The following is a 27,869-nucleotide window of genomic DNA, read 5'->3' on the forward strand; positions in this document are numbered from 1 at the left end:
GCCATTTTCTTTGACATTTTCTCCTTTTTTTTTTTTTACAATTGACTTTCACACTGAAAGACCTAACCATTTTGCATCGGTTTGCTAATAAAGGCAAAAGTTTTCTTTAATTGATGATATCGCCAGTAATCTGAGCCATTTAAAATTGTCCACAAATCAATTGTACCACATGGGTGGTACACAAAACAACAAATAATTTAAGGAGATCACCCGGTCTGGAAATGTCAATTAACTTCAAAAAAGCATGAGTCGTCTGGTGTGAGAGGAACTGATCAACAGTGAGAGCGCTAAGTTGTCGTCGATATATCAGGTATGAGAAGAGCAAGTGATGTGAGAAAGAACCGCAAGGGAATTGGTAAGGAGAAGAAAGGTTCCCGTGCGGGAAACAAAGGTGATGAGAAGCCGAAATCAAAATTAAATGGTACTGAACCCCAGAATAATAGAAACCAGAGCAATGGAAATAAGGTCGATGGTGATGTTGCCATGGAAAAAGCGGATGATGCTAACGAAAAAAAGGATCCAGAATATGATTCAATAACCCACACAAATACTCCAAAGGGACTACAAACTTACACATCACGTCCAATCTACGAAGTTTCCGATGACGATGATCTTCGTAACGACAGCTACTTCCCACAGCCCAAACGCCACAAGTCTCTGCGAATTGTTTTATACAAACCCAATGCCACAGCCGACGAAGGAGGAAGTGAATATCCTATTTATGAATCCAATTCTAGAGACGATGAAGTTATCAGCATTCCAAATATACTGCATACCGAAAGAATCGGAGCAGTACAAGAGGATTGCAGCACCCTCTCTTTTAAAGTTAACTCACAAAATGTGGATTGGGTTCTCACGGAAAGTTTCTTGTACTCAAATGCCACAAGTTACTTCCAGTTGCCTGATCCTAACAAAGAATTAATGGAGGAAAATGTGAGAATTAGAGAAAAAAAGACACAAACTGTGAAAGACAAAAAGAAACAGACGATCAGCAGAAAAGAGCCAACTGAAGACAAAAGGAGACCAGCCAATAAAGATAAGAAATGTGGGCAAATTTCTCAAAAAGAGCCGAGTAGCAGTATAAAGAGGCCAGCCAATAATGATAAAGATGAAATGATTCCCGAAGATGTGCCAATCAGAAGTTTAAAGAGACCAACCAATAACCCTGAGGATAAAAATGGTATGGTTTCTAAGGAGGCTCCAAAACCATCATCGAAGAAAAATACTGCCACCATGAACCTTTCACAATTAATTAAAGGATCTGGAATCCCTTTGTTCAAACTTACACCACACCAATTCTCACTAATCATTATGAGGTTCTGCTTCTGCTCATACAATGATTATTCCAATTTCTCTCAGTTTCCTGATATTTTTCAGGATATGAAGTTGACAACTCAATTCTTACTGAAAGTGATTGCTCATTCAGTAGAAAAATTTGATTATATTGATCATGACGATTTGCAAGATTATGTTCACACTATTTCTGGTGATAATAAGAAGGAGGAATCTCAGATTGACTTAAGATGTTTTGTTCTCTTAAGTCTCAGTATACATGCTCTACAAACTGAGGTGATTGATATTCCAAGTAAACCATACCGGGGAAGGCTACTAGTCTACATATATTCCCTCTTTAGGCAACTAAAACAAAAGTTAATATTATTATACCGCATTAATAAGCAGGTAGTTCCATCAAAACAGTGCACACTAATGTTTCAGGCGTTATTGGTCGGGTTGGAATTCCAAGTATTTTATTTTGAAACTCATTGCACCATTATCGAAACTGAAATACAAAAAAATTATGATCCCAGCAAAACCCAGAAAACAAACCATGAACTAAGAAGAAAGAATGAGCTTGCCAATCGTGCCTTTGACTTAGGAGAGCTAACGGCCATGACAATTGCGGGGCAGTATTATCGAGGAATCGAGCATCATGGATACTTTTTGGAAAAGAGTTACTTTAGGCTTCAATTTTTGGATTTGTTAGTTTCATGCTTATCATCTAGTCCATTAACAATTTCTTGGCCTGGTTTAGTGTTACCAAGTTCAGAACTCTCGGAATTTGCTCCTGAAAATATCAGAAAGAATATTTTGCAAAATGAGGGTGATCAGTCACTCACCTTTCAAAACGACCAGTTGGTTTATTATGTACCATTAGTTCGGAAAATAGTGACAACAACTATTTTTGGTGATTCTTCATGCAAGGATTCGGAGTTAAAGTCCTTACATGGATTGGAAAAAGAAAAACTCAGAATTTTAAAGTCATTGGGCACATTATTGCTAAATTTTAATAAGAAGCTGCTGGCAGGAGACTCTGAGTTATCGGTAGCCCATGGAATATTACATTATGAAATGAGAGTTGTGATGCATGAGATATTGACAATTACAATCATTCAAATGTCACTTGATGCCAAGGATTTTGAAAAATCGTATAAACGTGATCTCCGCTTCCTTAAAGGATTGACAATTCTCATTAAAACTTTGGAATTTTGGTTCTGGCTTGGTGAGAATGATGTGTTACGTGAGGAAGAAGTGGGAATCGTGGCTGATGGGATTATATGTCTAGTAAACATATGGGGAGATTTGAGAATCATGGAGTTATTGGAAATATATTTCGCTCTGAATACCGTTAGTCTATGTGGAGACAGCCAAAAGCCAATATATAAACGGAAAAAGTCTACATTCAATGATCTTGATAGGAAGATGAAGGCCATCGATTCAGAAATTAAGACAAAGAAATATTACAGCGTCATAGAAATTTTATCAGGAGAATTAGATAAAATGTTGAAGATTAGTGATATGGCGATGAATAATGGGAAATTGGCTTGTTTTCTCAAGGTAGAGAAAGCTGGGATCGATTTGCTGAAGCTGCTTACCATTTTTCGGACCTTGGCAGCCGTGCTCCTGAAACCGATAGGAAAAGTTAAAAGCCCAAAAGAGATTTGATCGCATCTCCTCCCAACTAATGTATTATAGCTTTTTTTTTTTTTTTTCTATTTATTTTATGAATATACAAGCCATCGATATTTATAGAGTGATTGCTTTAAGTATACCCAGAGCTTATTATATCTGTCAATATCCTGACACTTTTCATGTTGGGGCAATTTTTTCTTCGATTTCGGCCCCGCAACGTGCACAGAAGCCAATCACGGGGACCGCATTACATAAGCAAACCCCCCCAATGATAAAGTAACGTTTATAAGAAAAAAAACAACAAAATTCTTCGATCAGCTTCCTTAAACCAGTGCCATAGCGAAAGTATTATTGTTATCCACTATCAAAATGTTTGCCAGATCCTCTCTTCGTAAGAGCTCCGCCGTCATGGCTGCTCGTGCCGTGGTCCGTACCCAAACCAAGGCCAGCACTATCAGATGCTTCAGTTCCATCAACACCTCTAACAAAGTTAACAACAACTACCAACAATCCCAACGTCTCCAGCCCTTGAGATCTTTCCACTCTTCTGTGTCCCAATGGAACGCCCAAATCGTCAAGGTCCCAGATATGGCCGAATCTATCACCGAAGGTTCCCTTAAGGAATTCACTAAACAAGTTGGTGACTATGTTGCCGCAGATGAAACCATCGCTACCATTGAAACCGATAAGATTGACGTCGAAGTCAACTCCCCAATCGGTGGTACCATCAAGGAATTTTTCTTTGCTCCAGAAGACACCGTTAACGTTGGTGACAACTTGCTTAGTATCGAACCAGGTGCAGCTCCAGCCGGCGGTGCAGCCCCAGCTGCCGCTGCTCCAAAGGAAGAAGCTGCTCCAAAGGAAGAAGCTGCTCCAAAGAAGGAAGAAGCTCCAGCTCCTGCTGCTGCTGCCCCAACCCCAGCTGCTGCTCCAAAGAAGGAAGCTCCAGCTCCAAAGAAGGAAACCACTGCCCCAGCTCCAAAAGAAACTGAATCCGGCTCATTCACTGGTTTCAGCAGAGGTGAACATCGTGTCAAGATGAACCGTATGAGATTGAGAATTGCCCAACGTCTTAAGGAATCCCAAAACACTGCTGCCTCATTGACCACTTTCAACGAAGTTGACATGAGTGCTGTCATGGCTCTTAGAAAGAAATACAAGGACGAAATCATCAAATCAAAGGGTATCAAGTTTGGTTTCATGGGGTTGTTCTCCAAGGCTGCCACTTTGGCCATGAAGGAACTTCCAGCTGTTAACGCTCAAATTGATGGTGCTGACACCGTGTTCCACGACTACGTTGACATTTCTGTCGCTGTTGCCACTCCAAAGGGTTTGGTCACTCCAGTTGTCAGAAATGCCGAATCTCTTACCGTTTTGGAAATCGAACAAGAAATCTCCAGCCTTGGTAAGAAGGCCCGTGACGGTAAGTTGACTCTTGAAGACATGTCTGGTGGTACTTTCACCATTTCTAACGGTGGTGTTTTCGGTTCCCTTTATGGTACCCCAATCATCAACATGCCACAATGTGCCGTTCTCGGTTTGCACGGTGTTAAGGAAAGACCAGTTGCTGTCAACGGTCAAGTTGTCATAAGACCAATGATGTACTTGGCTTTGACTTACGATCACAGAATTGTCGATGGTAGAGAAGCTGTTACTTTCTTGAAGACTGTCAAGGAATTGATTGAAGACCCAGGTAAGATGATGTTGATGTAAGGGTCAAATCTTGTAATTTCGTTAACCTCAAATCATTTTATTAAATACAATAATATACCATAAACAAAACAAAAAAAAAGTAATATAATATTTTGTTCAGATGCCTGTGTGTAGATTATTATGTTGATGCTGTGGTAATATACTGACTGGGAACCTGATGCAATTATCTTGAATAAAGTACAATAACTAAAAAGGCTATAAACAACCTAACAGGGTCTGCAATAGTTTTTCTCAGGGTTCTAATATTTTAGGGTTAGATATTTCAACTTAAATAATAGTATTATATGTATACATACTGCCTGCTTAACGTTTCCACAGATTTTAAAATATCAGGCACGTCGTTTTCTCTGCTCAGATACGGTCTTATTAAGGACAATTCGTCAAACGAATCCGTTTATTTACTTCTTCATTTAGCGGATAAGTTGTAGTTTTCTGACACCACCTTATTATCATTTATTATTATTGATCTATTCCCTTGGTGTCACCTACACTCTTCCGCCGTCTAAGATTTTCCCAAATTGCCCGTGGCGGGCACTACCTGCATGGTTTGGGGAAAAGGTAAACAACGTCTAGTAAGACCATCAACAATCGGAAGAAAATTCTTTTGTGGTGCGAAATATTGGTAAATAATTCAAAATAAGAGGCGGGATATATAAATATTTGGGGAGCTGCTTGTTTTTTTTTTTTTTATTGTTATTATATCCCACAAATTTCACAATAATTCTGAAATAGCATTATTTTAACTATACAGGGGGACTCATTCCAATAACCACTGATTAGAATATTATCTTATCTTGTATTCTCTCCTCCCAATCCAATATTCGCAAAATAATTACCTCCAATTATCAATTCCCTCACCACAATTTAATAGTTAAGTAGCAGAGTCATTATATTTTCCTCTTCCCCCAACAATCCAATATGCAAGTTCCATTGCCATATAGAAACTATCAATTCGAGAGAATGTCAATGTCAGAGGTTCGTCCTAGACACATTCTAGTGTTTATGTTGTTCCTCTACGTTCTTCTCGAATGTATCGTCGTTGGAAGTTGTATCAGCAACGTCACAAAGTCGGCTTACGTCGCCAAGCTCACCTATATTGGCTCAGACAACACAGAATACTTCTATCTGGACACAATTTCCAAATTGAATGTTAGAGTCGGGTACTTCTCAACGTGCATCCAGACAGAAACTTCTACCAGTACCGGAAGCTGGCAATGTCACAGAAACGAAACCGAATTACTCATAAATGACTCCAATTTCAACAGTTCGTCACCTCCAGATGAAGATCTTGCCGTGTTTTTCAAAAACACTGCCTACATGTTCCGTCACGATTGCATGAGTCCTTGGATTCTTGTGGTTGCCATTATTATTTCATTCTTTACCATCTTTGCCTTTGCTATTGTTCCACCAAGTGAAGCTCTGATCTGGTACGTCGTCTCAACCGGAGGGGCGTTCTTCTCTTTTTCTTTGTCCTTAGTGGCTGCCGTTTGGCAAGAAACCAATACCTTGACCGGTACCAAGTTGATGGAAGTAATGGCTGACGATTACTTCAGCTTGGAAACTCACTACGGTAATGGTGCCAGAGCCTTGATTTGGATCGGGGTGGTATTGTTAGGTATCGGTTTCACATGCTTGTTATTCATGACAATTGTCAGTATCAAGATGGGAATTGACAGAGAAATGTCTTATTATCAATCTCAAATGGGAATGATGGACCCAGCTTTTGGAGTGCCAACAAGAAACAGCTCTATGATGGAGAAGTTCTCCTGAAGTTGCCTCTTGTTCCTATTTTGCCTTTTCCAATCGGAAGCACCTTTCATGATTTTTTTTTTTTTTTTCAACTGGGTTGAAAAAATTCTAATGATCTCTTATTCTATTGATCCATCACATACATATATTATTAACTTTTTTTTTTTTTTTTTTTTGCTTATCAGCTTTTTCACCACTTCTGTCGTTTTCATGATACATTCCTTATCTTCACAAAACTAGCATTCATCATCGCATTGACTTCCTGTTATCTTGTTTATTTTTTTCTTCTACGCATCGTTTTATTAGCTCTACTTTTCATAAAATTTAATCATAATATCTTCTTCCATGACTGTTGTTTGGAATCGCAAATTAAAATTTACGAATCCGGAAAATTTATGTAGCAGCATCTTCCTTTCTTTTTTTGACAGGAAGAAACTCCGGAGTGAGCTTCGTAGCTGATTATAAGGTTACAATGTTAATAAACCACGGAGTAATGTAGTATGTATAAACAATAAACACAAATATATATAAGCATGTGTATTTGGTATATATAAGCATGTGTATTTGGTTAATACTTCCTATTTCTTTTTCTATTTTAATTTTTTTTTTTTTCAGTGCATGATGATGCAAAAGAAACGTTCAACTTCTAAAAAAAAGAAAAGAGAAAGGAAAAATTGATAATAAGTCGAAAAATATCAAGAATTTGATATTAAAAAGATTATAACCAGAAAACTAAATTGTAAATTTAATGGAGAAGCTTCCTCCCGAAATATGGCTTCATATTACGGGTTATCTTCTGAATTCGGGTCTCGCAACTTTAGCGCAGCTCAATAGTAGATTTCAGAATATCGTTAACAATTCGCGGCTCTACAAATCAATAAAAACTAGCTCATTTGAATCATTGATTTCGTTACATAACATCATTACTTCTCAAGATTGCTCGTTCAAAACGAAAGTCGAACATTTGGAATTCAATATAAAAAAAATCCAAGAAGACTATAACATCCATCTCCGAATATGTGCAGACCAGACTGAAATAACCAATTTTCAATTTGGCAGCAGAACTACGTTAAGACCGGAGGATTATGATAATACTTATGAGGCTGCTTGCATCGCCAAACATCATGCTTGGATGCCGGAAGAATATGATAACTTCTTGGAGTACTCGTCCTCACTATCTCTTTCAAGCAGCTCAACAACTTTGAACCAATTATCAGAACCACGGTTGGTAAACGAACGAGACCCATCAGATCTCATTGCTAACATTTCATACCAGCTACCAAATTTGAAATTTCTTAAGCTAAACCAAATAACTCACAGTTTCTCATTCAATAACTCTCCCAAAAACTTGATCACCAATGACTGCATCGTCTCAGTCCCATATATCCACGTATGTAGCATGTCTTCCGGCCTAACTTACGAACCATCACGTCACTTGCCTCCAAAGATAATTACCAAGAAACTCCATTTGCAAAACTTCCTCATCGATTCCTCATCGATTTCCTCGATTTCCAACTCGCATAATTCAACACTGCACCTCCTATTACAAAATACAAGGCTTTCATATTTCGTCATCACCCAACTACCACCGAAATTCCCGAATTTGCATCATTTGGAATTGAAAGATATCGGATCACTTCATATCATGACACTAGCAAAACAATTCGGCCGTGCTTTACTCTCCCGCAATAAACTTTTCCCTTCCAAACTCGTGATTGATCTCTCATCCCAGTGTTTTCTGTCTCCTGAATTGACTTTCTATCTACCAGCTTCAGATCCCTCATCTAGTTCTCAAACAAAAGAATGTCATTTCTTATCAAATTTTTCCGAAAAATTCGCATCACATTTCCAATTTCTCAGATCACTCCAGGGTTTTGAAATTGTTGAATTCACTAATGTCGACTTCTTCAATGGGAATCATCAATCTCTGTTGATATTTCAAGACTTCTGCCCGAAAAAGATTTCTAACAAGCATGCCTTCTCTCCCATAATGATTAGTGAACCATTGATTGGGCTCCATTCATTTCTTGAGTTACTTTCAACCACTTCCAATATCACATTCAATCTAGATAGACCCAGGGAAACATATTTGGGAAATGGTAGGATGGGATTTCAATTTTGGCAAAACTTATTAGCTCCAATATATGAGCCCTCTCTCCCAAACAATATTAATTCAGATAGAGACGACATTTCTAGAAATGTTGATATCACTAAAGTCAAGATAATCGACAATTTAGGAAATCTTTTATACTATTATTAAGAGTAATTACAGATTTTTTTATCACAGCCACGTTTTGTGCTCGATTTATTAAGGGATACATTGTGATGATTCCTTATTTAAAGACCTCTTGTGACTACAGAAAATTATTAAACTTCTCATTAAGACATGTTCACAGTAGCCATTTGGAATTTAAACAAAGTCACCAGGGAAAATCATACTGTAAAGGATTGTCAAAGGTAAAACAAAGCAAGCAAAAATAAGAAATTGTTAACTGCATATTTAGTTAAATTTTTAGGTACTATGGGGTTCGCTAGAAGATTAGTTAGTATATAAATTAATTATAGGAGATATTAATCCTCTTCAAGAGAGTAAGAAGAAAAAGATTGAGAAATAAAAATAAAGTGAATAAAGAAAACAAATTGTAACATACCTACCATCGTTTTTGAAGAAAAATTTCATAATTACATTTTTTGATTTCTTCTTCTTCTTCTTTTCTGACAGATCACTTGAAATTGTTGTAATTTCTTCTCTATTCTGATTTGAAGAATCCGCAATTTTGATAGTTGTGGCTTGGCCATAAGGAATATTATTCACATCAAAAACTTTAAATTTAGAACTCAAATCCTTTTTTGTTAATAGAACAAACTTTCCCTTATCACTTACAACTCCAGTTTCAATCATCGATCGTATTTCTGGGTTATCTGGTAATTTTGAATCAGTAACAATATTTTCATATTCACTATCACAAGCTGTCGCTTTAGTCATAACTTCTTTACTGAGAAATCCTTTTTTGCCATTAATTTCTTTTTCGATAACACCTTTATCATAACTGATTTGTAAATTGGAGAAGGATTTTCTGAGGGAGTGAAAATCTGGTAATAAACGGACATTCCCATATGAATCGTATTTAATCAAACCATACTCATTTGCTTCTTGATGGAATTCATAGACTAAACCACCCGAGAAAATATGAGTCATATCCGAAGAATAAATTGTTTCAACTTCCTGAAATCCTCTTGGTCTGATGGTATTACATCCATACTCAGAAAGAAAAACTGGTTTTGGGAAATTTTCATAATCCTTGACAAGAATATCGTATCCACTGCTCTGCATAGTTTGCTTACCGCACCATTGATAAGAATTGACACCATAAAAATCAATGGAAGTATCCTCACCACTTCCTTCATCGCATTGTAAGTAATCTGGTAGAGATGTACGAAATAATAGATCATCTGCTGCAGAGTACCCAACTGGCACAATTCTTTCAATGTGATTTGCCATGTAAGCTTTCATATCCCTTACCAAAGCTTTAATAAAGATCGGAGATGCCTATTAATGTGTTAGTAGGGTTAATGACTTCTGGAGTTTGTAATTGTTTTCAAAGGTCCAAGTACTAACCTTAGCGGATATTCTGTCATTTACAATTTCGTTTCCAGCAAAAAATGCCAAAGTGTTATTAAAAGCTGCAAATTCTTGAACAACTTTAAAAACATGCTCAGCATAGAGCTCATTGTAGGTACTCCAAGGCTCATACCTATTCAAATGTTGATTCTTTAATGGTGAGTTCACATCCAAGACAAGATAAATTCCAGCGATAGCCAAGAGTGTCATACACTTATCATGATTCAAATTAGGATTGATAGAATAAACACGAATCGTCTATCGAGAGTCAGTAAGTTGGTAATAGTGAAGACAAACACTTTCAGTGGAGGATACTAACGTTAATTCCCAAATCTTGGAATAGAGCTATGTCTCTTGCACACGATTCCGGGTCGGAAAGAGGGTCTGTTCCGCCAGAGACGCCAGATGATCCGCCAGGTTGATAATCAACTCCTTTGATGAAAAACTAATGTAATTTGTTAGTCAATAATGTCCCAACATGTGCTATTTGAGTGCCAAAGTAGACTGAGTAAAGATGGAAGAAAACAAGTAACATACTGGTTGATTGGTTTGGCTCCCATAGAAATGCCTACCTTTAATGGAAATCGGTTCCACAAATCCAGTCACTGCCCAAATACTGAGTACCAAGAATGTCAATATCACACCGAGTACCATAATTTAATTTGTTTAAATTATTTGATGATAAGTTTAAGAATAAAGAAAGGACGTGTCAGCAGACAAGTTGAAATAAGCACAAAAGTAAACATAATCCGCTTTTTGTGTTCATGTTGAGCAACCCTCCTGCATCTTATACCTGCTTACGTAATAGCAGCCAAAAAAAATAAATGAAAAAAAAACATCATCGCAGTATATTTCAGTTCAGCATGCAAATATATATATATATATATATATATATATATATAGAAATATATCAGGGGATACAATAGGATAGAGCACTACGAATAATAATGAATATAAGTCTTCCCACATCAATAGAGCAAGCTGTCCAGGGAAAAGTACCCACATTGGATGAAGATGTGCGGTTGGAACTTCGAAAGTTGGGAGAGCCAGTAACGTACTTTGGGGAAGATAAATCTGATAGAAGAAATCGATTAATCAAACTTATAGAGAAGTTAAAAAGTGAAAAGCTGACTATTGATGATGTGTCTGCCATGTATGAAGATGAACAGCAATCTGATGAAATGGATGAAGATGAGGAGCAAGATGAGGATGAAGAATTTTGGACTCCTGGACCAGAAGAATTGCTAGATATAAGATATGACCTCACAAAGTTTTCACTAAATGGCACAAAATCTCGAATAATCCAACAACAAAGGGAAAGCGAGATTGAGTTTACAGAAGTATTGAAGTATCGCCGCGGAATAAACTCTGGGCTTTCAAAATTCGATCTCGTCGGATCAAACATCATTTCCACCAGGGCGGTTTCTGCTTCGAAATTCTCACCCCATAATGATTCTCTTATTGCCATTGGAACCTGGGCTGGGGATCTTAAGATTCTCAATGCCGACACCCTTGAAACATCAAAAGACATTGGTGCCCCAATCAAGTCACATGCAAACCAACTACATAACAAGATTAGTGGGTTAGACTGGTATCCAACCCCTTCTCAAGATCCAAACCTGATATGCCTAGCATCATCCAATTCTAATGACAATTCAATTCTTTTATGGTCTCTCAACTCTGCGAACCCATTAGCATCATTATCAGGCCATGAATCACGAATTATTGACACTAAGTTTCATCCTCAAGGAAAGTTACTTGCATCTTCATCGTACGATCGAACATGGAGACTTTGGGATCTTCAAACTCAAAAGGAATTATATCTTCAGGAAGGTCATGCCAAAGAGGTACATAGTATTGGATTTCAGAAGGATGGTGCGTTGATTGCGTCGGGTGGTTTGGATGCTATCGGAAGAATTTGGGACTTACGTACCGGAAAAGAAATTATGTCACTTTATGGCCATGTCAAAGATATCATGTGTTTAGATTGGTCTGATAATGGATACCAAGTTACCACCGGTAGTAAAGACGGTACTATAAAGATATGGGATTTGAGATATACTCCTAACAAGATGAATAATGTGGGGTACAAAGAATATCTTTATAATGATAGACCATTATTTACTATTCCAGCGCATAATAAGCTTGTTTCTGGTTTGACATTCTTTCATCATAATCAAGGAACCCAACTCGCCGATTTTCTCAGAAATGATTTGCCAGTGAATCCATCTTCAAAGTTTTTATTGAGTAGTTCTTATGATGGAACTTTAAAGATATGGTCGGCAGATAATTGGGTCAATGTTAAGACTTTACGCGGGCATATCGATAATAAAATAATGAGCTGTGATATTAGTTCTACAGGTGACAAAATCGTCAGCAGTGGCTGGGATAGATCAATTAAGCTATGGTCCACTAATGATTTTATATGATAGATTGTATTATAATTGTAACGATTTTTTTTTTTCTTTTTACCAATGTATTGTTTACGAACAATTAATTGTAGCAATGTAACGCAACATGAAATTATATCTGACAAAGAACAACCGTTATAATAAGAGTAAAGAAAGAAAAGAAATACAATGAATGAAGATGAAAAAAAAAGAAAGGAAAGTATGGGTAACAATAATACGAAGTGATAAAAACCAGAAACAAAACCAACATTCTATAACTAAACAACTGCCTTTTCCCTCAATGCGTCCTTCATCATAGAGAATTTCTTGTCAAATTCGATCTCCTGGTGGCCTGGGATACCACCATATCTAAGAATATCAACTAATGGGAAAGAATGAGCAGAACGACTTGGAGAAATATAAGTAACAATAGTACCTTTACTACTAATACATAGTTTATGGTGGTCTCTGAAATTGAACTGGAATGAACCATCACTTAATTCAAACATAACATATGGGTCACAGCGATTGTATCTTCTTAACCAAACATCATCTCCTCTATCGGAATCTTCGTTGGAAACTTTGCACAAGTTGGTCTTCATATACTTGTCAAAAAAGTTAACAATTTCACCTTCTCTCTTCAAACCACTTGGCAAGTTATCAATGACATAACTGTCAGCAATCCAACCTTCATTGGAATCATTAATAATGTACCAAACATCTTTGCCATTAGCCAACTTAAGCATTGTGTGCCCATTGTTGAAAAGAACACCAATGTCATTAGTTGATAGTTGATATGAGAAACCATGCTTATTGGAATAGTCAACCCATTTACTAACTAAGACTGGTTTAGAAGTGATTTGAACCGATGAGGTGGTTGATCTCATTCTAGCTTGTCTCTGGCAAATATTAATACCATTGAGGGTTTCTAAACACTCTTTGGCGAGGATTTCATCAGACTTCAGAAGCATTGGAGGGGTAGTGTTTATTTCAGCAGAAATTCTTCTGATCATCTTTGGGTCAGTGACCATCATTTCTCTGTATTTACTCTTAGCATTACCAGGTGATAACGAGTGAGGTAAGATCTTCTTCGGCTTCTCGGACTCCAAGTCAGATTTCAAGATTTCAATTGGGTTCTTAGAAACAGTATTAACCAAACCAGCGGCTTTCTGAACGTTATAGAAGTTTTGTAATGATTCTTGAGGAGTGAGGTAACTGAAATCAGGTTCACTAACCAAAATATCTTTTGGCAAAGACAGTGGAAATGGGCCTTTGAACCAAGGATATTGAAGAATTTCATCCATGGTTGGTCTTCTTAAAGGATTTGTTGAAAGAATGTCCGTGATCAATTCTTTAGCTTCATCAGAGACGTCTTTGTCAATTGGGAAGTGGTAATCATTTTCTTTAATTCTTTCATAAATTTCCTTGACTTCCTTAGATTGGAACGGTGGCTTACCAAAAAGTAAGGCATACATCATAACACCAATTGACCATGTATCAACTTCAAAGGAATGGCCAACAGACTTTCCTGCCAAAACTTCTGGGGCAATATAGTTCGGTGTACCGCAGATTGTGTATTTCTTGCTTTTGCCTTGAGGTAAAACAGCAGCCAAACCAAAATCACCGACCTTCAAATTCATTTCTGGGTCGAAGAAGATATTCCCTAATTTCAAATCTCTGTGAATAACTCTTCTACTGTGCATATATTTGATAGCACCAATGATTTGGATCATAAAATGTCTAACTTCTGGCTCAGTTAAAAGCTTTCTTCTCTTCAATAAATCCATGAGTGACTGGTTTGGACAAATTTCCAACAAAATGTAAACATTGACATCGTCTTCGAAACAATCAACGAATTGGACAATATTAGGATGAGACATTGATTTATGGATCTTGATTTCTGACAAAAGTTTAGTTTTTGTTTTTTCGTTCTTGATCGATGCCTTAGCAATGGTTTTAGCAGCAAAGACTCTACCAGTATCGTCCTTAATTTGAAAACAACGGGCAAAACCACCTTCACCTAGACACGATCCTCTATTGTACTCTCTTCCACTTCTCGTTTTGATAGTTGATGGCGGAGTTTTACACAATGAGGATAACTTTTCTTTCTTCTTCTTTGGTTTCTCAATTCTGTGTTGATCATATTGATTTCTGGCTTGAAGATTGGTTCTTGAGTTCAATTCTTTGGAACCAAGAACTTGCAAAGGCTGACCGCGGGTGTTGACCATGATGATTTATTTGTATAACTGATGATAAAATTGGATTTATGAAGAACAATGTTTTAAAATTTGGGTTTTAAAAAGAATGAAAATTTGCACACAGTGTTTTGAAAAACACAGTGGTTAGTGAAAGAGTGTACACAAGTCAGAAGCAAAAGAGGGTATTGAAGTGATAGCTAGGAAAACCGAAACTAAAACCAAAAAAAACAAACGATAGTCCACAAATACAAAACAGCGTTAAGACCTCCAAGTGACACAAAAACATTGGAATATACCGACTTTTTATACTGGCCGCCCTTTGTTTACACCCGGGGCCACTAACCACATAATGCATCATGCTATTTTGGGAAAAAGGTAAACAAATAATATTATTTGGGAAATATTTTAGGGGGTCCTTGTTTATTAGGTAAACAAAAACATCGAAAATCTTTCGAAATAGGGTTAACAACATCACAAACAAACAAACTTAAGTAAATAAGAGAACCCAAACAAGCAGGCATGACTTTGACACAACCAACGGCCAATCAATATCTCGGCCTCCACACCTGTACAGTTTATTACTGCACAGTTTCTTGGGTTGGTGATTCTACAAAAAAATCAATCAATATAAATAAAATACAAGCAGTGGAAGCATATATCTGTAGGTAAATCATAATACAAATATATTACGTAACTATAGTACAATAATCATTCTCTCATTTCTCATTTCAACTTAGCTTGACTTCAGTTCTTCAACAATATTCTTAAGCAACAAATGGTTATCAAGCAACTTTTTTGACAATTTAGTCTTCTCCTTGAATGACTTTTGTGGTGATCTAGAGTTTGAATCTCCTTTTTGTAACGAACAAGAGTTTGGTTCCTGGAGGAAAAACTCATAACATTGCACAGCATTAGATGGTAAGTCATACAACCATCCCCGACTTTCAATAATATTCATAAAAGCCTCAATAGTCGCCAAATTTTTCAAGGTTTTTCTCGAGCCCAAGATAATTAATTTACTCTTAGCTCTAGTAATTGCCACATTGATTCTTCTCCATTCTTTTAGCAATTCCCCCACCATTTGTTTCTCGTTTGATCTGACTAAAGAGATAATTATACAGTCTTTATCCAAACCCTGGAACCTATCAGCAGTTAGAATTTCCACATCCTTTCTTTGATAGAGTTTTCTTGTCAATAATCTAATCTGAGCCCTGTACAAGGACATGACACCTATCGATGATTCATGGACCCCACATGCCAACAATGATTCAACAATCTCATAAATCAAGACCCCCTCGACTGGATTATCGACTTTATCACCCAAAGTTCTTTCTTTTGCATCACTAATGGTATCATGGTTCAAGAAAATAACTCTGTTGGTCTCTTTAAAAACAATATTCTTTATCCAATCATGCTCTGGCCTGATGTTTTCTTTTGTTATATGTTGTTGCAACTGTTCGGGTCTTGGAATCTTTAATCTTTGCCTAGAAACCAAATTTGAGCCACATTTCAATCTCCCATTATAAATCAAAGTGTTAGATAACAACATGATATCTTCACACATTCTATATTGATGAGCTAGCTCGCCAACACTATCAGGAAAATCCTCCGAAAGCATCCTAAACAAACTTTTCAGGAGGCCCTTTCTTGCCAGTGGTGCGGTAATTAATGGCGGAAGCTGGTAATGGTCACCGACTAAAATGAATCTATCACAGAACCTAATTGGCCCTATACAAACTGGCATGGCGACCTGAGATGCTTCATCGATGATACAATAATCAAACTTTCTCGTATTAAAAACCCAATCAGTAACGCCTAGACATGTAGTAGCAACAACAGATGGTTTTCTATAGGCGTCATATAGTCCTTGGCTATCTTTGATATCGAAGTTATCAGATAATGGGCTAAATTCTTTCACTAGCGGATGGATTTTGTTTAAAGATCCCAATCTAACAAAATCTACCATTTTTTGTTCCTTAAGCTTGATCAAAATATTATCAATTGCAGAATGGGTATATGAAGCAATCAAGACGGTTTTGCCATTCTTGACTAATTGCTGAATAATCTCAGTAATAATAGTAGTTTTTCCGGTACCTGGCATCCCAAGAATAAGTGAAAAATCATTAGTGGAAAATACTTTTTTCATAGCACTGAGCTGATCTTCATTGAATCTTGATTGGTCAAGCTTATAGTCAATCAATGGAACTGGAGATGGATCAGTCTTTCTTTTTTTTACAAGGATATCTCTCATTAAACCATTGGAATCTTTAGAAAATAATTCAAGCAAGTTATACCTCGCTAATTTTAATCCATGGAATGCCGGGTTCTTATCAATCCTGTAAACTCGGCTTTCTGAATTTGAATCTAATGATAAGCCGGTGAGGTTTTGGTCCAGTTCCAAAACACTCTGAAAACTTTGATTTTTGATAACATCAAAATTAGGCATCCTCAGATTTGAGTGATCTAGTCTTCTTTGTGTTGTTATCTTAATCAAATTTTCCCTGATCATACTAACAAATCCAAAACAAATAGCAAAATGGCCATTTTCATCACTGACAATAACATGATCATGGGTGGCAACCTGAGACCAAGTCATCAGAGGATATTCATAGGAGGTTCCTTGACTCTTTCTTTCAAATGCATACGTATAATAACCTGTGGAAGCATCATAAGTTACATCTTTAATTTTTAGGCCAGAAATAGCTTTCCCATTTGATTTTTCTCTCTCTTCGCCAGTAAAAATCCAAATTTCCTTTGTCAATTTATTTATGAAATTTTCTTCCTTATTCAATAAATCTTCCCAATACTTATAATAGTCACCATACTCTGGCGCAATGTGTTCAGTATGAGTCAAGAATTCACCTGGCTGGAAACCACTATCCTCTTCACTGCCATTTTCTCCTAATTTATTAAATAGCATGCAAGTTTCCTTTACAAAACATCTATCACACATGGAGTTCTTCGCCAACGGAGGAAGCTGTGGCTGGATTTCTTTTAAAAACTTGGAAATGGAATTCCTCTTTATCAACAACATTCTTAAGTCTCTTCTATCAATCTCGTATTTGGTAGTCTGAGAAAATTTTGTATAAACTAGTATGAAAAAATTGACATCCATCTCATATCTATCTCTCATCAACAAAGTATAGAGAGATGTTTGTGCCTTATGTGAAAGATATTCCTTACCAGTTTTAATTTCTAATGGGGCAATAAATTTACCAGATTTCTTGCTATCTTGTAGCGAAGATTCAATTGTCGCATCAATTAGGCCTCTCAATCCAAAAATTGGTGACCAAATACTCTCCTCAATATCTAAAGTTTTGCTGATCGAAAATTTGCTAGTTTCTCCTTTACCAAATGTTGATATTGAGGATTTATCAGAATCAAAGATGTATTTACCTACCCAGTCTTTAATATAACCGATATGCACCTGACATTCTTCATAGATCGACTGTTCAGTCTCGCCAATACCCAATATTTCAATAAGGTTTCTGTGGATAGCAGATTTCAAGAGAGTTTCAATAAACTTTGAGCTATTTGACTTAGAAACCATGCATTCTTGTAAAATCCCATGAACAATATTTCCAACAATTAGTGGCTTGGAAGATTCACCTGGTAAATTAAATCTTGCGAGTAACGAGCTCTTTCTTTCGCAATTGAGCGATTCTCCCATAGTAGTAGCAGAAATCAAAGTATCTGGATTCAAAATGAGATAATTATGGTCATTATCAATTACTGTCGGGTTCTCCCCCACAACATGAATTACTTCACCAACGTCATAGGTAGTCAATAGCCAAGACTCTCTGACCACCAAATTCCTAATTTTACTGTCCTTGTCTTTTACTTTCAAGATTATTTGATTTTTTTTCACTCCTTTAAGATTGTATGATTTTTCATGCACTTCAAGCACCTCAAAGCGATGAAGCCAGCTTCGTTTAATCGCAATTTTGGCAAGGTTTACATCTTTAAGACTGTCCTTAAAATTTTTAGTCTCCTCTGTTCCGTCACTATTGATATCTTTTGAAAAGATGGCTGCACCCAATAAATCTGTGTTCTTTATTCTATTTTCCTGTTGTGTTGAAAATTGTCTATCCTTTTGAGTGAAAGTGAATCTACTCAATAATCTTTCCTCTTCGGAATCATCATAGTCAAGTTCTCCAGAATCATCAAAGGATGTTGTATTCGTGATGTCATTGGAGTCAGTATTTGCTATTTGATTATTCGGGATATTCTCAATTACATTAGTTTTCTCTAGTTTGCTAGGAGTACTTTGAACAACATCATTAAAGGACATAGTTAATGGTTTTTTGGGAGGCGCACTAACCACGATTGGCTGGCTTTTCATGTCTAACTTTTTCTCTAACTCGTTGAAATCGAAATCGTCATCGCTGGAAAATTCATCATTAAATTCATCATTATTATCAACCACAGGCTTTGACGTTCTTTTTTCAAGACCGACAGATCGATTAGCTTTACTGTTTGCTAGCTCATCGAAAAAGTCGTCGGAGAAGTCATCACGTTGATAATCATTGATACTAATACCTTTGTCTAATATCTCTGATGTTGTATTTCCACACATATTATTGTCTTTTTCAGTACTTTTGAGTTCCGATAGTATTTCTTGTAGCGAGCTTTTTCTGGGCTGATCACCATTACCGTGACTGCTATTTGTTCTCAACTTCCCATCACTTCCAATCCTCGCAAACAATTTACTTGAGTTTAAACTTAAAGATTTAGACTTTTCGCGAATGCCAGACTTCCTCAAAGATGACAGCAGCCAATCTGGGATTGGGGAGAAGGAATGTAGAGAAGAGAATTTCTGGGTTGATATATTCTTGATAGAATTCTCCTGCTGATTAGACATATTGAGGTTGGTATTATATTTCTTTTCCAATTGTGATATTGGATCTAGCCTAAAGTCTGGTAGCATATCTCTCCGGAACTCAATTTCATCATTTTCATCATTGATAGAAGGCTTGTTGGCATCTTTTTTGTCGCAATCATGTTTGTGTAACCTGGACTCCCCATTCTTATTCCCAGCATCGCCCGACCAGTAAATTTGATCTAGTTGACTGTTTTCATCAATACTTTTCTGGATGACAGGTCTACTGGGCGATGTGATATTTTTTGGCCTAGTTAACAATGTATTATGGGGTTTCGTCTTAAGGATATTGGGTTCATGGAGTTTAGAGTAGAGCTTATCCCCTAAAAGATTGTTGACTGGGAGATTAATACTTTTTGACACAAATTTATCTAAGCCTCGCTTCTTCTTGGACGAGCCATGTTTCTTCTTTGGTGAGGAAGAGACCCTATTAAAAGCTCTCTTCTCAGAAGCCATGGTGGAGCAACTGACAAAGTTCCTATGTAATAGCCTGCTTGATGAGCTTACTGACGCGACATTATTTTCAGTATTTTTTTTTTTTTTTTGATGATAAAATTTTCGCGTTCATCTGCATATACATACACTCGGGTTTCATCAAAACATCTTATCTTCTAAGATGAATGGAGTGGTAGGGGTCAAATGACTTTTATATAGAAGAAGATTGTCCAATATAGTCTCCTTGTGTTACTAGGATCGAACTAGAAATCAATGGTTAATTAATTTCACTCGTTTAAGTTGCAAAGGAATCGTTTTAGGAAAACAATATTTATTTAAATAAAGAAATGAAAACAACAGCTCTCTTTGAAAAAAAAATATAAATAATCAAACAAACATTGTGAAAAAGTCAAAGTGGGTTATAGTGATAACGACGAAAAAAAGGAAAATTTTAAAAAAAATAAAAAGAAAAACTGAATAATAATCATAATAGAAAACAAAATTAAGGAAATAGTTAAAGTGGTAGTAGTAGTAATTCAATTGAATAATAAAAAAAAAAAAAAAAAGAAGAAAAAGCAAAAAATAAGGGAAGAGTAAGAAATGAATAATAAAACACATAAAATGATATTCATGATATTACCATAGCAAAATGACTCGGAAAAAGCCAGGGTAGCACAAAACGCTACGATTGGGTCAGTTGACGAACTTTTTTATACATAGCTGCAATCCTTTTACTCGAGACTCTTATTGGCCAGAAGTAACTGGTGAAAACCCACAAATGTTTTCTAACTTGCTCTCTTGCTTCGACCTTCTCATGAGAAACCTCTTCTTCAATTTTGTCTCCCACTGCCAATAATTCCTTTTTAAGGATTGTGGCCCATTCTTTACGAGGCAAGCTTGCAGCACCTTTACTTAATCTTTTCAAGGATCTTTTAACAGGGTACAACCTCTCCTTGCAAACATTATCATCCATACTCTCATACTCAGAATATTCAGGCTCTTCTTTTGGTAATTTCTTGATCTCGATTTTCTTTGAGCTAGAACTATTGGAGTTGCTAGCGCTAGTGCCCCTACTATTTTTGGGTTCTGCACTTCCAGGTTTCACATCAGGCGTGGCAGACTTCTTTGCTTTCTTTAGAGCTTTCTTTGGAGCCGGAGTGCTTTCGTTGTCATCGCCATCATCACCACGCAATAATACAATCAAGTAATCGGCTCTTCTACTAAGATGAACAGAGTTTGGGACCTTCTTAATTTCCTTAACTTGTGTTTCTCCCTTAGAATTTGCTGTTTCCTTTTTCATCGTTTCATTGTTCAAGAACATCTTGTTGCCCAATCCTAATAATGGATCATCTCTTATCTGAATCCAAGAACCATATCCAAATTTGCTCAAACCATACAATAACATCTCATCATCTTTTTGGTTCCATTCACAGTTCCATCCATGTACTGTTTTAGATTTTTTACCAAGCCTGAACTCACTCACCGGAGTCTTGCCAATGGTGTCTCTGATCAACTTCATATCACTAGGACGGTTTAAAATTAGTTCAGCATTTAAGTTTTTGGCACCATGGAAATCAAACAAAACTGCTTTATGTTCCTTACGTTTCAATTTCCAAAGAGCAATGGCATCTTTTTCACCTTCTTCCTTTTTCACGCCCTTGGATTCATTTTCGCGTTGTTTATTGGCAGCTTCTTCTAATTCTTTGAGAGCTTTAGAACGACGCTCCTCTTCTTGTTTGACCAATTCCTTAGACTTACCAACCAACTGCTTGTACGTTTCTTTTAATAACTCTGGCGATTTATTGCTCAAACTACCATCCTCAATCAATTGATCCCAGAACAAATTGATATCACCCATCCGCAAAATGGCTCTGTAAATATTTCTCACTTCTTTTTCGGTAATGATGTTGTCGTTCAATTTCCGCTTCTTCAATCGGGATTTTCTGGCAGATTCATCCTCATCATCATTAGTGCCATCATCATACATGTTCTTCATATTCTTCAAAGCTTGTTCCCTTCTTGCAAACAACTGCATCTGCTCTCTCATCATTTCTTCATCTTGTCTCTTCTTTTCATCTTCCTTCAATTTCTGCAACTCTTCTTCAGGAATGATATCATCCCAATCAACATCTGCTTTATAGTCGGTGACTTCAAATTGCTTCAAAAACTCTTCACCTCCCAAATTTGATTCACCCAAGTCTGGTGTGGTGATATGGTCTTCCGCATGTTCTAAAACATCATCTAAATTCAAATCTTCCAACTTCTTTTGATTTTCATTGGCCTTGAACATATTACCAGCCCCGAATTTTAAAATCTCTGATAATTCACTTGTAGTAGGTTCAGTCTTGACCTTCCCAGTGGAACTGTTGTCAGTAACCCCCAATGAAATAATTGCGTATTCTAAAATCATCTTTTTTCTCGCCCTTTCCAAAACCTGTTCTTCAACAGTATCTTTGCTAACAAAACGGTACACCATAACATGGTTTTTCTGACCAATACGGTGGGCTCTAGCCATCGCTTGCAAATCCGCCTGAGGATTCCAATCAGAGTCAAAGATAATCACAGTGTCAGCAGTCATCAAATTAATACCCAATCCACCGGCTCTCGTAGATAACAAAAAAACAAAGTCTTTAGAGCCCTTGGCGTTATAATGATCAATAGAGATTCGACGTTGGAATGATGGAACCGTACCATCTAATCTTTGGAAGTTGTAGCCCTTGATAGATAAGTAATCTCCTAATATATCCAAAATTCTCACCATTTGAGAAAATATAAGTACACGATGGCCATCTTTCTTTAACCTTGTCAACAATTTATCCAATAGTACCATTTTACCACTGGACATGATTAAACCTTTCAAAATGTTTTCCCTAGAAGACGAGCCGGCCTTTGTCAAAACCTGCTCCTCTGCATTATCAAACAAATAAGGGTGATTAGAGGCCTTTTTCAACTCAGACATAATATTTAACAATGAGATCTGAACTCCTTTAGAGCCAGCATTTAAGGCAGCATAATTCTTTGTTAAGATGTTTTTGTAGTATTGCGTCTGCATGTCTGATAACTCCACTCTCAAAATTCTTTCGGTTTTTGAGGGCAAAGATTTCTCCACATCTTTCTTCAATCTTCTCAAAATAAATGGTTGAAGCCTTTTGTGCAATTCTCTGATATACTCTTCTTGTTGGTCATCTGGGGAATCAAAATCAATTTCTTGGTCAATTGTGAATTTTCCTGGCATTAAAAAGTTGACTAAGGCGGCCAATTCTTTAATATTGTTCTGCAAAGGTGTACCAGTGATCAACAATCTGTTATTGACCTTCAAAGATTTCAAGGCCTCGTATAAAGAACTTTCAGCATTTTTCAAACGATGGGCTTCATCTACTGCCAAAAATTGCCATTTTAAATTAGCAAGATCATTTCTATCTTTCAAAACGTATTCATAAGTGGTTAATAATACATTGAACTTTGGTTTCTTTTTGTTGTTGCCTTGATACCATTCGTTTTCTCTAATAACCTTTCTAGCTTTGGTGTTACCCATATAATACACAACATTAACATCAGGTGCCCATTTATCAAATGTTTCTTGCCAAGCAGGCATAGTAGATAAAGGCACCACTACTAAATGTGGTCCGTTCTGTCTTCTAGCATAAATTAGCCAAGATAGGAAACTAACAGTTTGAACAGTTTTACCAAGACCCATTTCATCCGCTAAGATCCCATTTTCGTTTCTGGACCACAAGAATGCCATCCAATTTAATCCTGTAAGTTGGAAGTCTCTAAGCTCACCATTCTTAATAAACACTGGTTGGGTCACAAGTTTTTCAAATGGTGGTCGTTGATGACCATAATTAGCACTCAAATTAGGCAAAATCTTTGATTTCATACGGTTTTGGAACTTTGTCACTTGATGAGGGTTTAATTCTGCAATTACAGCAGCATCTTCCCATGTACATTCATCATAATGCAATCTTTTCCACTTAACAAAATACTGCAATTCATTCTCACCTGTTTCTGGGTTATTTTCTCTTCTCGAGTCAACAATACGCTCAATGGTTTTACATTCATTTATTTCCCCAAGCTTTCTTTCTCTTTCAATGCTGATTAATTCAAGTTCTTCTCTGGTAATCATTGGATCATTTGTGATTTCATATGGAAGAATGATAGATTGTTTGATGTAGTTATCAATCTTTTTGATCCCTTTCATTCCAACAACATCAGCGTAGTATTCCCAAGTGTTGTGCAAATGCGATTTCTCATTCCATTTAATGAGGAATTTGTAGTTTTGTTTTATTTTGTTCATGTCCGAGCCAATCATATGTTCTTTCTCAGCAACTTTTCGTTTATGATGTTCAAGTTTTGCCGCCAATTTGGCCTCCTCCTCTTCCCTCAGCTGATCTTCAGTTGCACTGCTATTGTCATTGGACACTTCATCTTCCTTCTGCATTTTTTCTTCTGCTTCTTCTAGCTGCTCTTCTTCTTTTTCATCATCATCATCCAAAATGATCTTATGGTTCATTACTTGATCAATACCCTCTGTGGTTTGTGGGATCGCAGTAGTCGAAGAGTATGTAGAGTTATCATAATAATAGTAGTCTTCTTCTCCATCATCTGACTCCAAAAACTCATCGTCATCATTTTCGATATTATAATTGACAGATCTATTATTATTACGAGTAGAGAAGCGAACCTCTGTTGTGCTAGGAGACGTCGATACCATCTTCTTTTTATTCTTCTTTTTACCAAACTTCGTCTTCGATGTTCTGCCTTTTCCAATAGTGAACTCTTCATCATCATCATCATCATCATCATCTTCATCATCATCTTCAACATCATCCATCATTTCATCGTCTTCTTCCATATCATCATCTTCATCATCCGATATCATTCTTTTTTTCTTATGACTAGCGCCATTATTCCTACTTTTCTTTTTCCGCGAAGAAAACTCATCTTCGTTATTATCTAATTCCTCGGCGTAATTGCTGGCGCCGGTATGAGCTCTTCTTGATCTTCTCAATCCATAAAGTTCAGGATCATCAAGAATCTCCTGTGGCAAGTCGGTGGCAACCATGATGAGAACGTCGGGGTAAAAAACGCACTGCCTAGTAATGTAACTCTATAGACAGAACTTATTAATTTTTATCAAATATGAACGGTATTTGTTTTATGATTTGGGATTAATCTTGATGATTTAACTTTTGACTCAGTTTTCTTTCTTTTTGAAGGAAACAAACAACAAAGCCGTCAAGAGCGAAAAAATTTTCCAGTACTGAAACGCAATGGGTTAATGATTAAGTGGCAAGAGCAGAGTCCACTAAGCCAGTTCAATTGGGTAAAGAACTGATATTTGAATCAAAGGTTTTCTTTGGTTTCGATGTTATAATAGTACGGGGAAAGTGTCACCCACGATTTGGGAAAATTGGAACAATCGGTGAATGTAAAGCAATGCTGCTTCTAATAAAACAGCAACAATATTTTAGCGTAATAGACTAGTTGGTTTGTCGAGAGGTTCCAATAGTGTTTTCTATCCATCAAACACTAGAAATAATATCAACGACTATAACACTAATGAGGAAATGAATTTTCCAAGAGGAAGAACGCGAAAAAATAAAAAAAAAATAAAAAAAAAATAAAAAATAAAAATAAAGAGGAAATGTGGTGCACAACAAGAAAATAAACTATTCAAGACCAAAAAGATACGTAGCGATACTCTCCTGCCAGTACTCCTATTGTTGTGTTGTTCCTGTTGTTGTTGTCAACGACCGTTTGCGATGAGTTGTGGGTTAAGAAATCTTTGAAGCCGAAAAATTATTTTTCTTTCCATTCTCATTGAACGGACGAAATTTTTACGGTGAAGCAATTTTTCTGGCGTGCCGGCAGCATCAGTGAGCCCTGATTTTTTTTTTCCCTTTTACTTTTTATTTTCACTACATTGAGTGTGATTGTTGCACTCTTTAAGTTACAAAAAGGTGTTCTTGTAGTTATCTCAGTAAGAAAAAAGGGGTTTGAATCCCACCCAAAAAAATGAGGGTATATTATATCATCATCAACTTTGAAGCCACTACCGGCTCGGCAGCCGGTACGGTTCAACAAATGCTACGCAAAAGTCACTAATTTCCAACAAACACTCTCTGTATTCGAGTCAAATATTATATGTACAGGCCTATTATCTCAACTATTTTTCTTCAAAACCAAGAATCTCTTCAAAAAGCTCCTCACATGGAACAGTAGCCTTCAATCTAGCGCAAAGAAGGAAAACTCCGCTAAACTTTCTATGTAAGCTATAGGTTTCCTCTGGGGGTGGCGACAACCTCTCATTTAACATCAAACCAATGTTACCTCTAACTCTATCAGTGACTGTCTGTGATGAGAAGTTATATTCTTTGCCCTTATTAAGACTTGGTGAAAATGGCTCCCCAAGAACAAGAATTGAATCAACATGGGCCTTGGTCATTGCTGGAGTCTCCATTCCCGTTAAGTAGCCTAAGAGTTTACTGTAATGTAAGACACCTTCCCTATCTCTCTTGGCAGCACTCCTCAAAAGATTCACATAATTGGAGATGAACTCTTTGCTATATTCGATGGATGCACCAAAATCTAATAACTCAATAGTTCTTTCTTTTTCGTTATACAAAAAATTGGCCCAATTTGGATCTGTCTGCATAAATCTGAATTCTCCGATTTCTTTAAGGCATAATCTCATTATGTTAGAAGCTAACCAGTTTCTGGTATCTTGGTCCCAGTCACCTTTGGCGATTTCCGTACCTTTCATTTTCTCCATAGTAAGCACATGTTGACCGCTGAGATTGTGGAAAACCTTTGGCACAGTGAATACCGGGTCATCCATCAACAATTCTCTAAATCTAACGAGATTTTGCGCTTCCCTTATGTAGTCACATTCCCACTTCAATTCAGTACGTGCATTAGCAATGGACTTATCCAAAAATAGCCCCTTTGGTAAAATTCTGGAAGCGGTTAGCAAAATCAATATATTATTTAAATCAGAGTCAATACTGTCAATAACACCGGGATACTGAACTTTAACAACAACTTGAGTATGTCCTTCCCTGGTGACAGCTTCATGCACTTCACCAATGGAAGCGGCAGCCATCGGAACATCCTCAAATGATGCAAAGAATCTTCCCCTCCAATTTTCCCCCAATTCAGACAGCATAACTTTTTCCAATTGGTTAGGAGGCATGTAATGAGCACTGTTTTGAACTCTTAATAAGATCCGCTGGAATTCTTTTGGCAAAAAGGAGGCATCTTGAAACGACAACATTTGACCAACTTTCAAGGCGGCACCTCTCATTTTACTCAAGCTTTTGGCGATTCTTTCGACATTTCTAGGAGTTAGAAATAATGAAGAGTTATCATTCGAACCAGATGCAAATCTTTTGATACCTTCGGAGGCAGCCCCCATACTCACGCTTGCGGCCAAACTACCATAGTGGAAAATTCTACCCAATCTTGTGCTAGGAACCGCAGAGCTTTCCATTTCAAATTGTGGCTTTTGCTTTGTGCCAATAACTATTGTTTTTTTACCATAATCTTCATCTTTCTGCTTTCTAATGGCACCAAATGTTGAGAAAGCTCTTTTACCAAGACCTTTGTTTACCCCACCAATTTTTTGCTGCGCTTTGGCCTGGATTGACTTGTCTTTAGCAATTTGAAAGATATCTTTACTATTTTGCGAGACTATCCAATCATCGCTTCTAACTCCTTTCACGCTATTGGATTTGAGCTTAGCGAGTTGATAAATAGGTGATTCTTTAGTAAGCTCGTTGATAATAGAAGGGATGTAATTCTGCTCCGTTAGGCATTGAAAAGATCGAGTGCTCAAAAGCTTTCCAGACGCTTTTGCAACTTGAACACCACCATCCACCACGCACTTGAAGTCATAGATGAGCTTCCACACCAGGCTCATTTTTAATGAAGTTTTTGTGGAGGTGATTTGATAGTGTAGTTGAAAAACTCAC

General features: G+C 36.9%; 10 protein-coding genes across 10 annotated transcripts; 5 read left to right on the forward strand and 5 right to left on the reverse strand. All coding sequences in view use genetic code 12, as the record gives it.

Moving 5' to 3' along the window:
- Positions 1-312: 312 nt before the first annotated feature.
- On the forward strand, positions 313-2,943 carry DASC09_058460 (uncharacterized protein; the record flags this gene model as incomplete). The annotated part of the gene is made up of 1 exon (XM_064999430.1): positions 313-2,943. The coding sequence occupies one exon, from the start codon at positions 313-315 to the stop codon at positions 2,941-2,943; it is 2,631 nt and encodes an 876-aa protein (XP_064855502.1).
- Positions 2,944-3,279: 336 nt separating this feature from the next.
- On the forward strand, positions 3,280-4,623 carry KGD2 (dihydrolipoyl transsuccinylase; the record flags this gene model as incomplete). Its single annotated transcript, XM_064999431.1, has 1 exon — positions 3,280-4,623. The coding sequence occupies one exon, from the start codon at positions 3,280-3,282 to the stop codon at positions 4,621-4,623; it is 1,344 nt and encodes a 447-aa protein (XP_064855503.1).
- Positions 4,624-5,541: 918 nt separating this feature from the next.
- DASC09_058480 (uncharacterized protein) lies at positions 5,542-6,393 on the forward strand (the record flags this gene model as incomplete). Its single annotated transcript, XM_064999432.1, has 1 exon — positions 5,542-6,393. One exon carries the CDS (start codon positions 5,542-5,544, stop codon positions 6,391-6,393), a length of 852 nt encoding a protein of 283 aa, XP_064855504.1.
- Positions 6,394-7,120: 727 nt separating this feature from the next.
- DASC09_058490 (F-box protein) lies at positions 7,121-8,632 on the forward strand (the record flags this gene model as incomplete). The annotated part of the gene is made up of 1 exon (XM_064999433.1): positions 7,121-8,632. The coding sequence occupies one exon, from the start codon at positions 7,121-7,123 to the stop codon at positions 8,630-8,632; it is 1,512 nt and encodes a 503-aa protein (XP_064855505.1).
- Positions 8,633-8,884: 252 nt separating this feature from the next.
- Positions 8,885-10,648, reverse strand: GAS4 (1,3-beta-glucanosyltransferase; the record flags this gene model as incomplete). Its single annotated transcript, XM_064999434.1, has 5 exons — positions 8,885-8,903; positions 9,024-9,922; positions 9,992-10,252; positions 10,314-10,439; positions 10,532-10,648. The coding sequence occupies 5 exons, from the start codon at positions 10,646-10,648 to the stop codon at positions 8,885-8,887; spliced, it is 1,422 nt and encodes a 473-aa protein (XP_064855506.1).
- Positions 10,649-10,941: 293 nt separating this feature from the next.
- On the forward strand, positions 10,942-12,423 carry PRP4 (U4/U6-U5 snRNP complex subunit PRP4; the record flags this gene model as incomplete). The annotated part of the gene is made up of 1 exon (XM_064999435.1): positions 10,942-12,423. One exon carries the CDS (start codon positions 10,942-10,944, stop codon positions 12,421-12,423), a length of 1,482 nt encoding a protein of 493 aa, XP_064855507.1.
- A 239-nt stretch (positions 12,424-12,662) lies between these two features.
- CDC5 (polo kinase CDC5) lies at positions 12,663-14,612 on the reverse strand (the record flags this gene model as incomplete). Its single annotated transcript, XM_064999436.1, has 1 exon — positions 12,663-14,612. The coding sequence occupies one exon, from the start codon at positions 14,610-14,612 to the stop codon at positions 12,663-12,665; it is 1,950 nt and encodes a 649-aa protein (XP_064855508.1).
- A 703-nt stretch (positions 14,613-15,315) lies between these two features.
- Positions 15,316-19,917, reverse strand: DNA2 (bifunctional ATP-dependent DNA helicase/ssDNA endodeoxyribonuclease DNA2; the record flags this gene model as incomplete). The annotated part of the gene is made up of 1 exon (XM_064999437.1): positions 15,316-19,917. The coding sequence occupies one exon, from the start codon at positions 19,915-19,917 to the stop codon at positions 15,316-15,318; it is 4,602 nt and encodes a 1,533-aa protein (XP_064855509.1).
- A 661-nt stretch (positions 19,918-20,578) lies between these two features.
- Positions 20,579-24,961, reverse strand: CHD1 (chromatin-remodeling ATPase CHD1; the record flags this gene model as incomplete). Its single annotated transcript, XM_064999438.1, has 1 exon — positions 20,579-24,961. The coding sequence occupies one exon, from the start codon at positions 24,959-24,961 to the stop codon at positions 20,579-20,581; it is 4,383 nt and encodes a 1,460-aa protein (XP_064855510.1).
- Positions 24,962-26,065: 1,104 nt separating this feature from the next.
- Positions 26,066-27,817, reverse strand: COQ8 (protein kinase COQ8; the record flags this gene model as incomplete). Its single annotated transcript, XM_064999439.1, has 1 exon — positions 26,066-27,817. One exon carries the CDS (start codon positions 27,815-27,817, stop codon positions 26,066-26,068), a length of 1,752 nt encoding a protein of 583 aa, XP_064855511.1.
- Between the last annotated feature and the right edge of the window lie 52 nt (positions 27,818-27,869).

This window comes from Saccharomycopsis crataegensis, assembly GCF_037102585.1.
Source record: "Saccharomycopsis crataegensis DNA, jcf7180000000098, whole genome shotgun sequence".
In the NCBI taxonomy this organism is placed as follows: Eukaryota; Fungi; Ascomycota; class Saccharomycetes; order Ascoideales; family Saccharomycopsidaceae; genus Saccharomycopsis; species Saccharomycopsis crataegensis.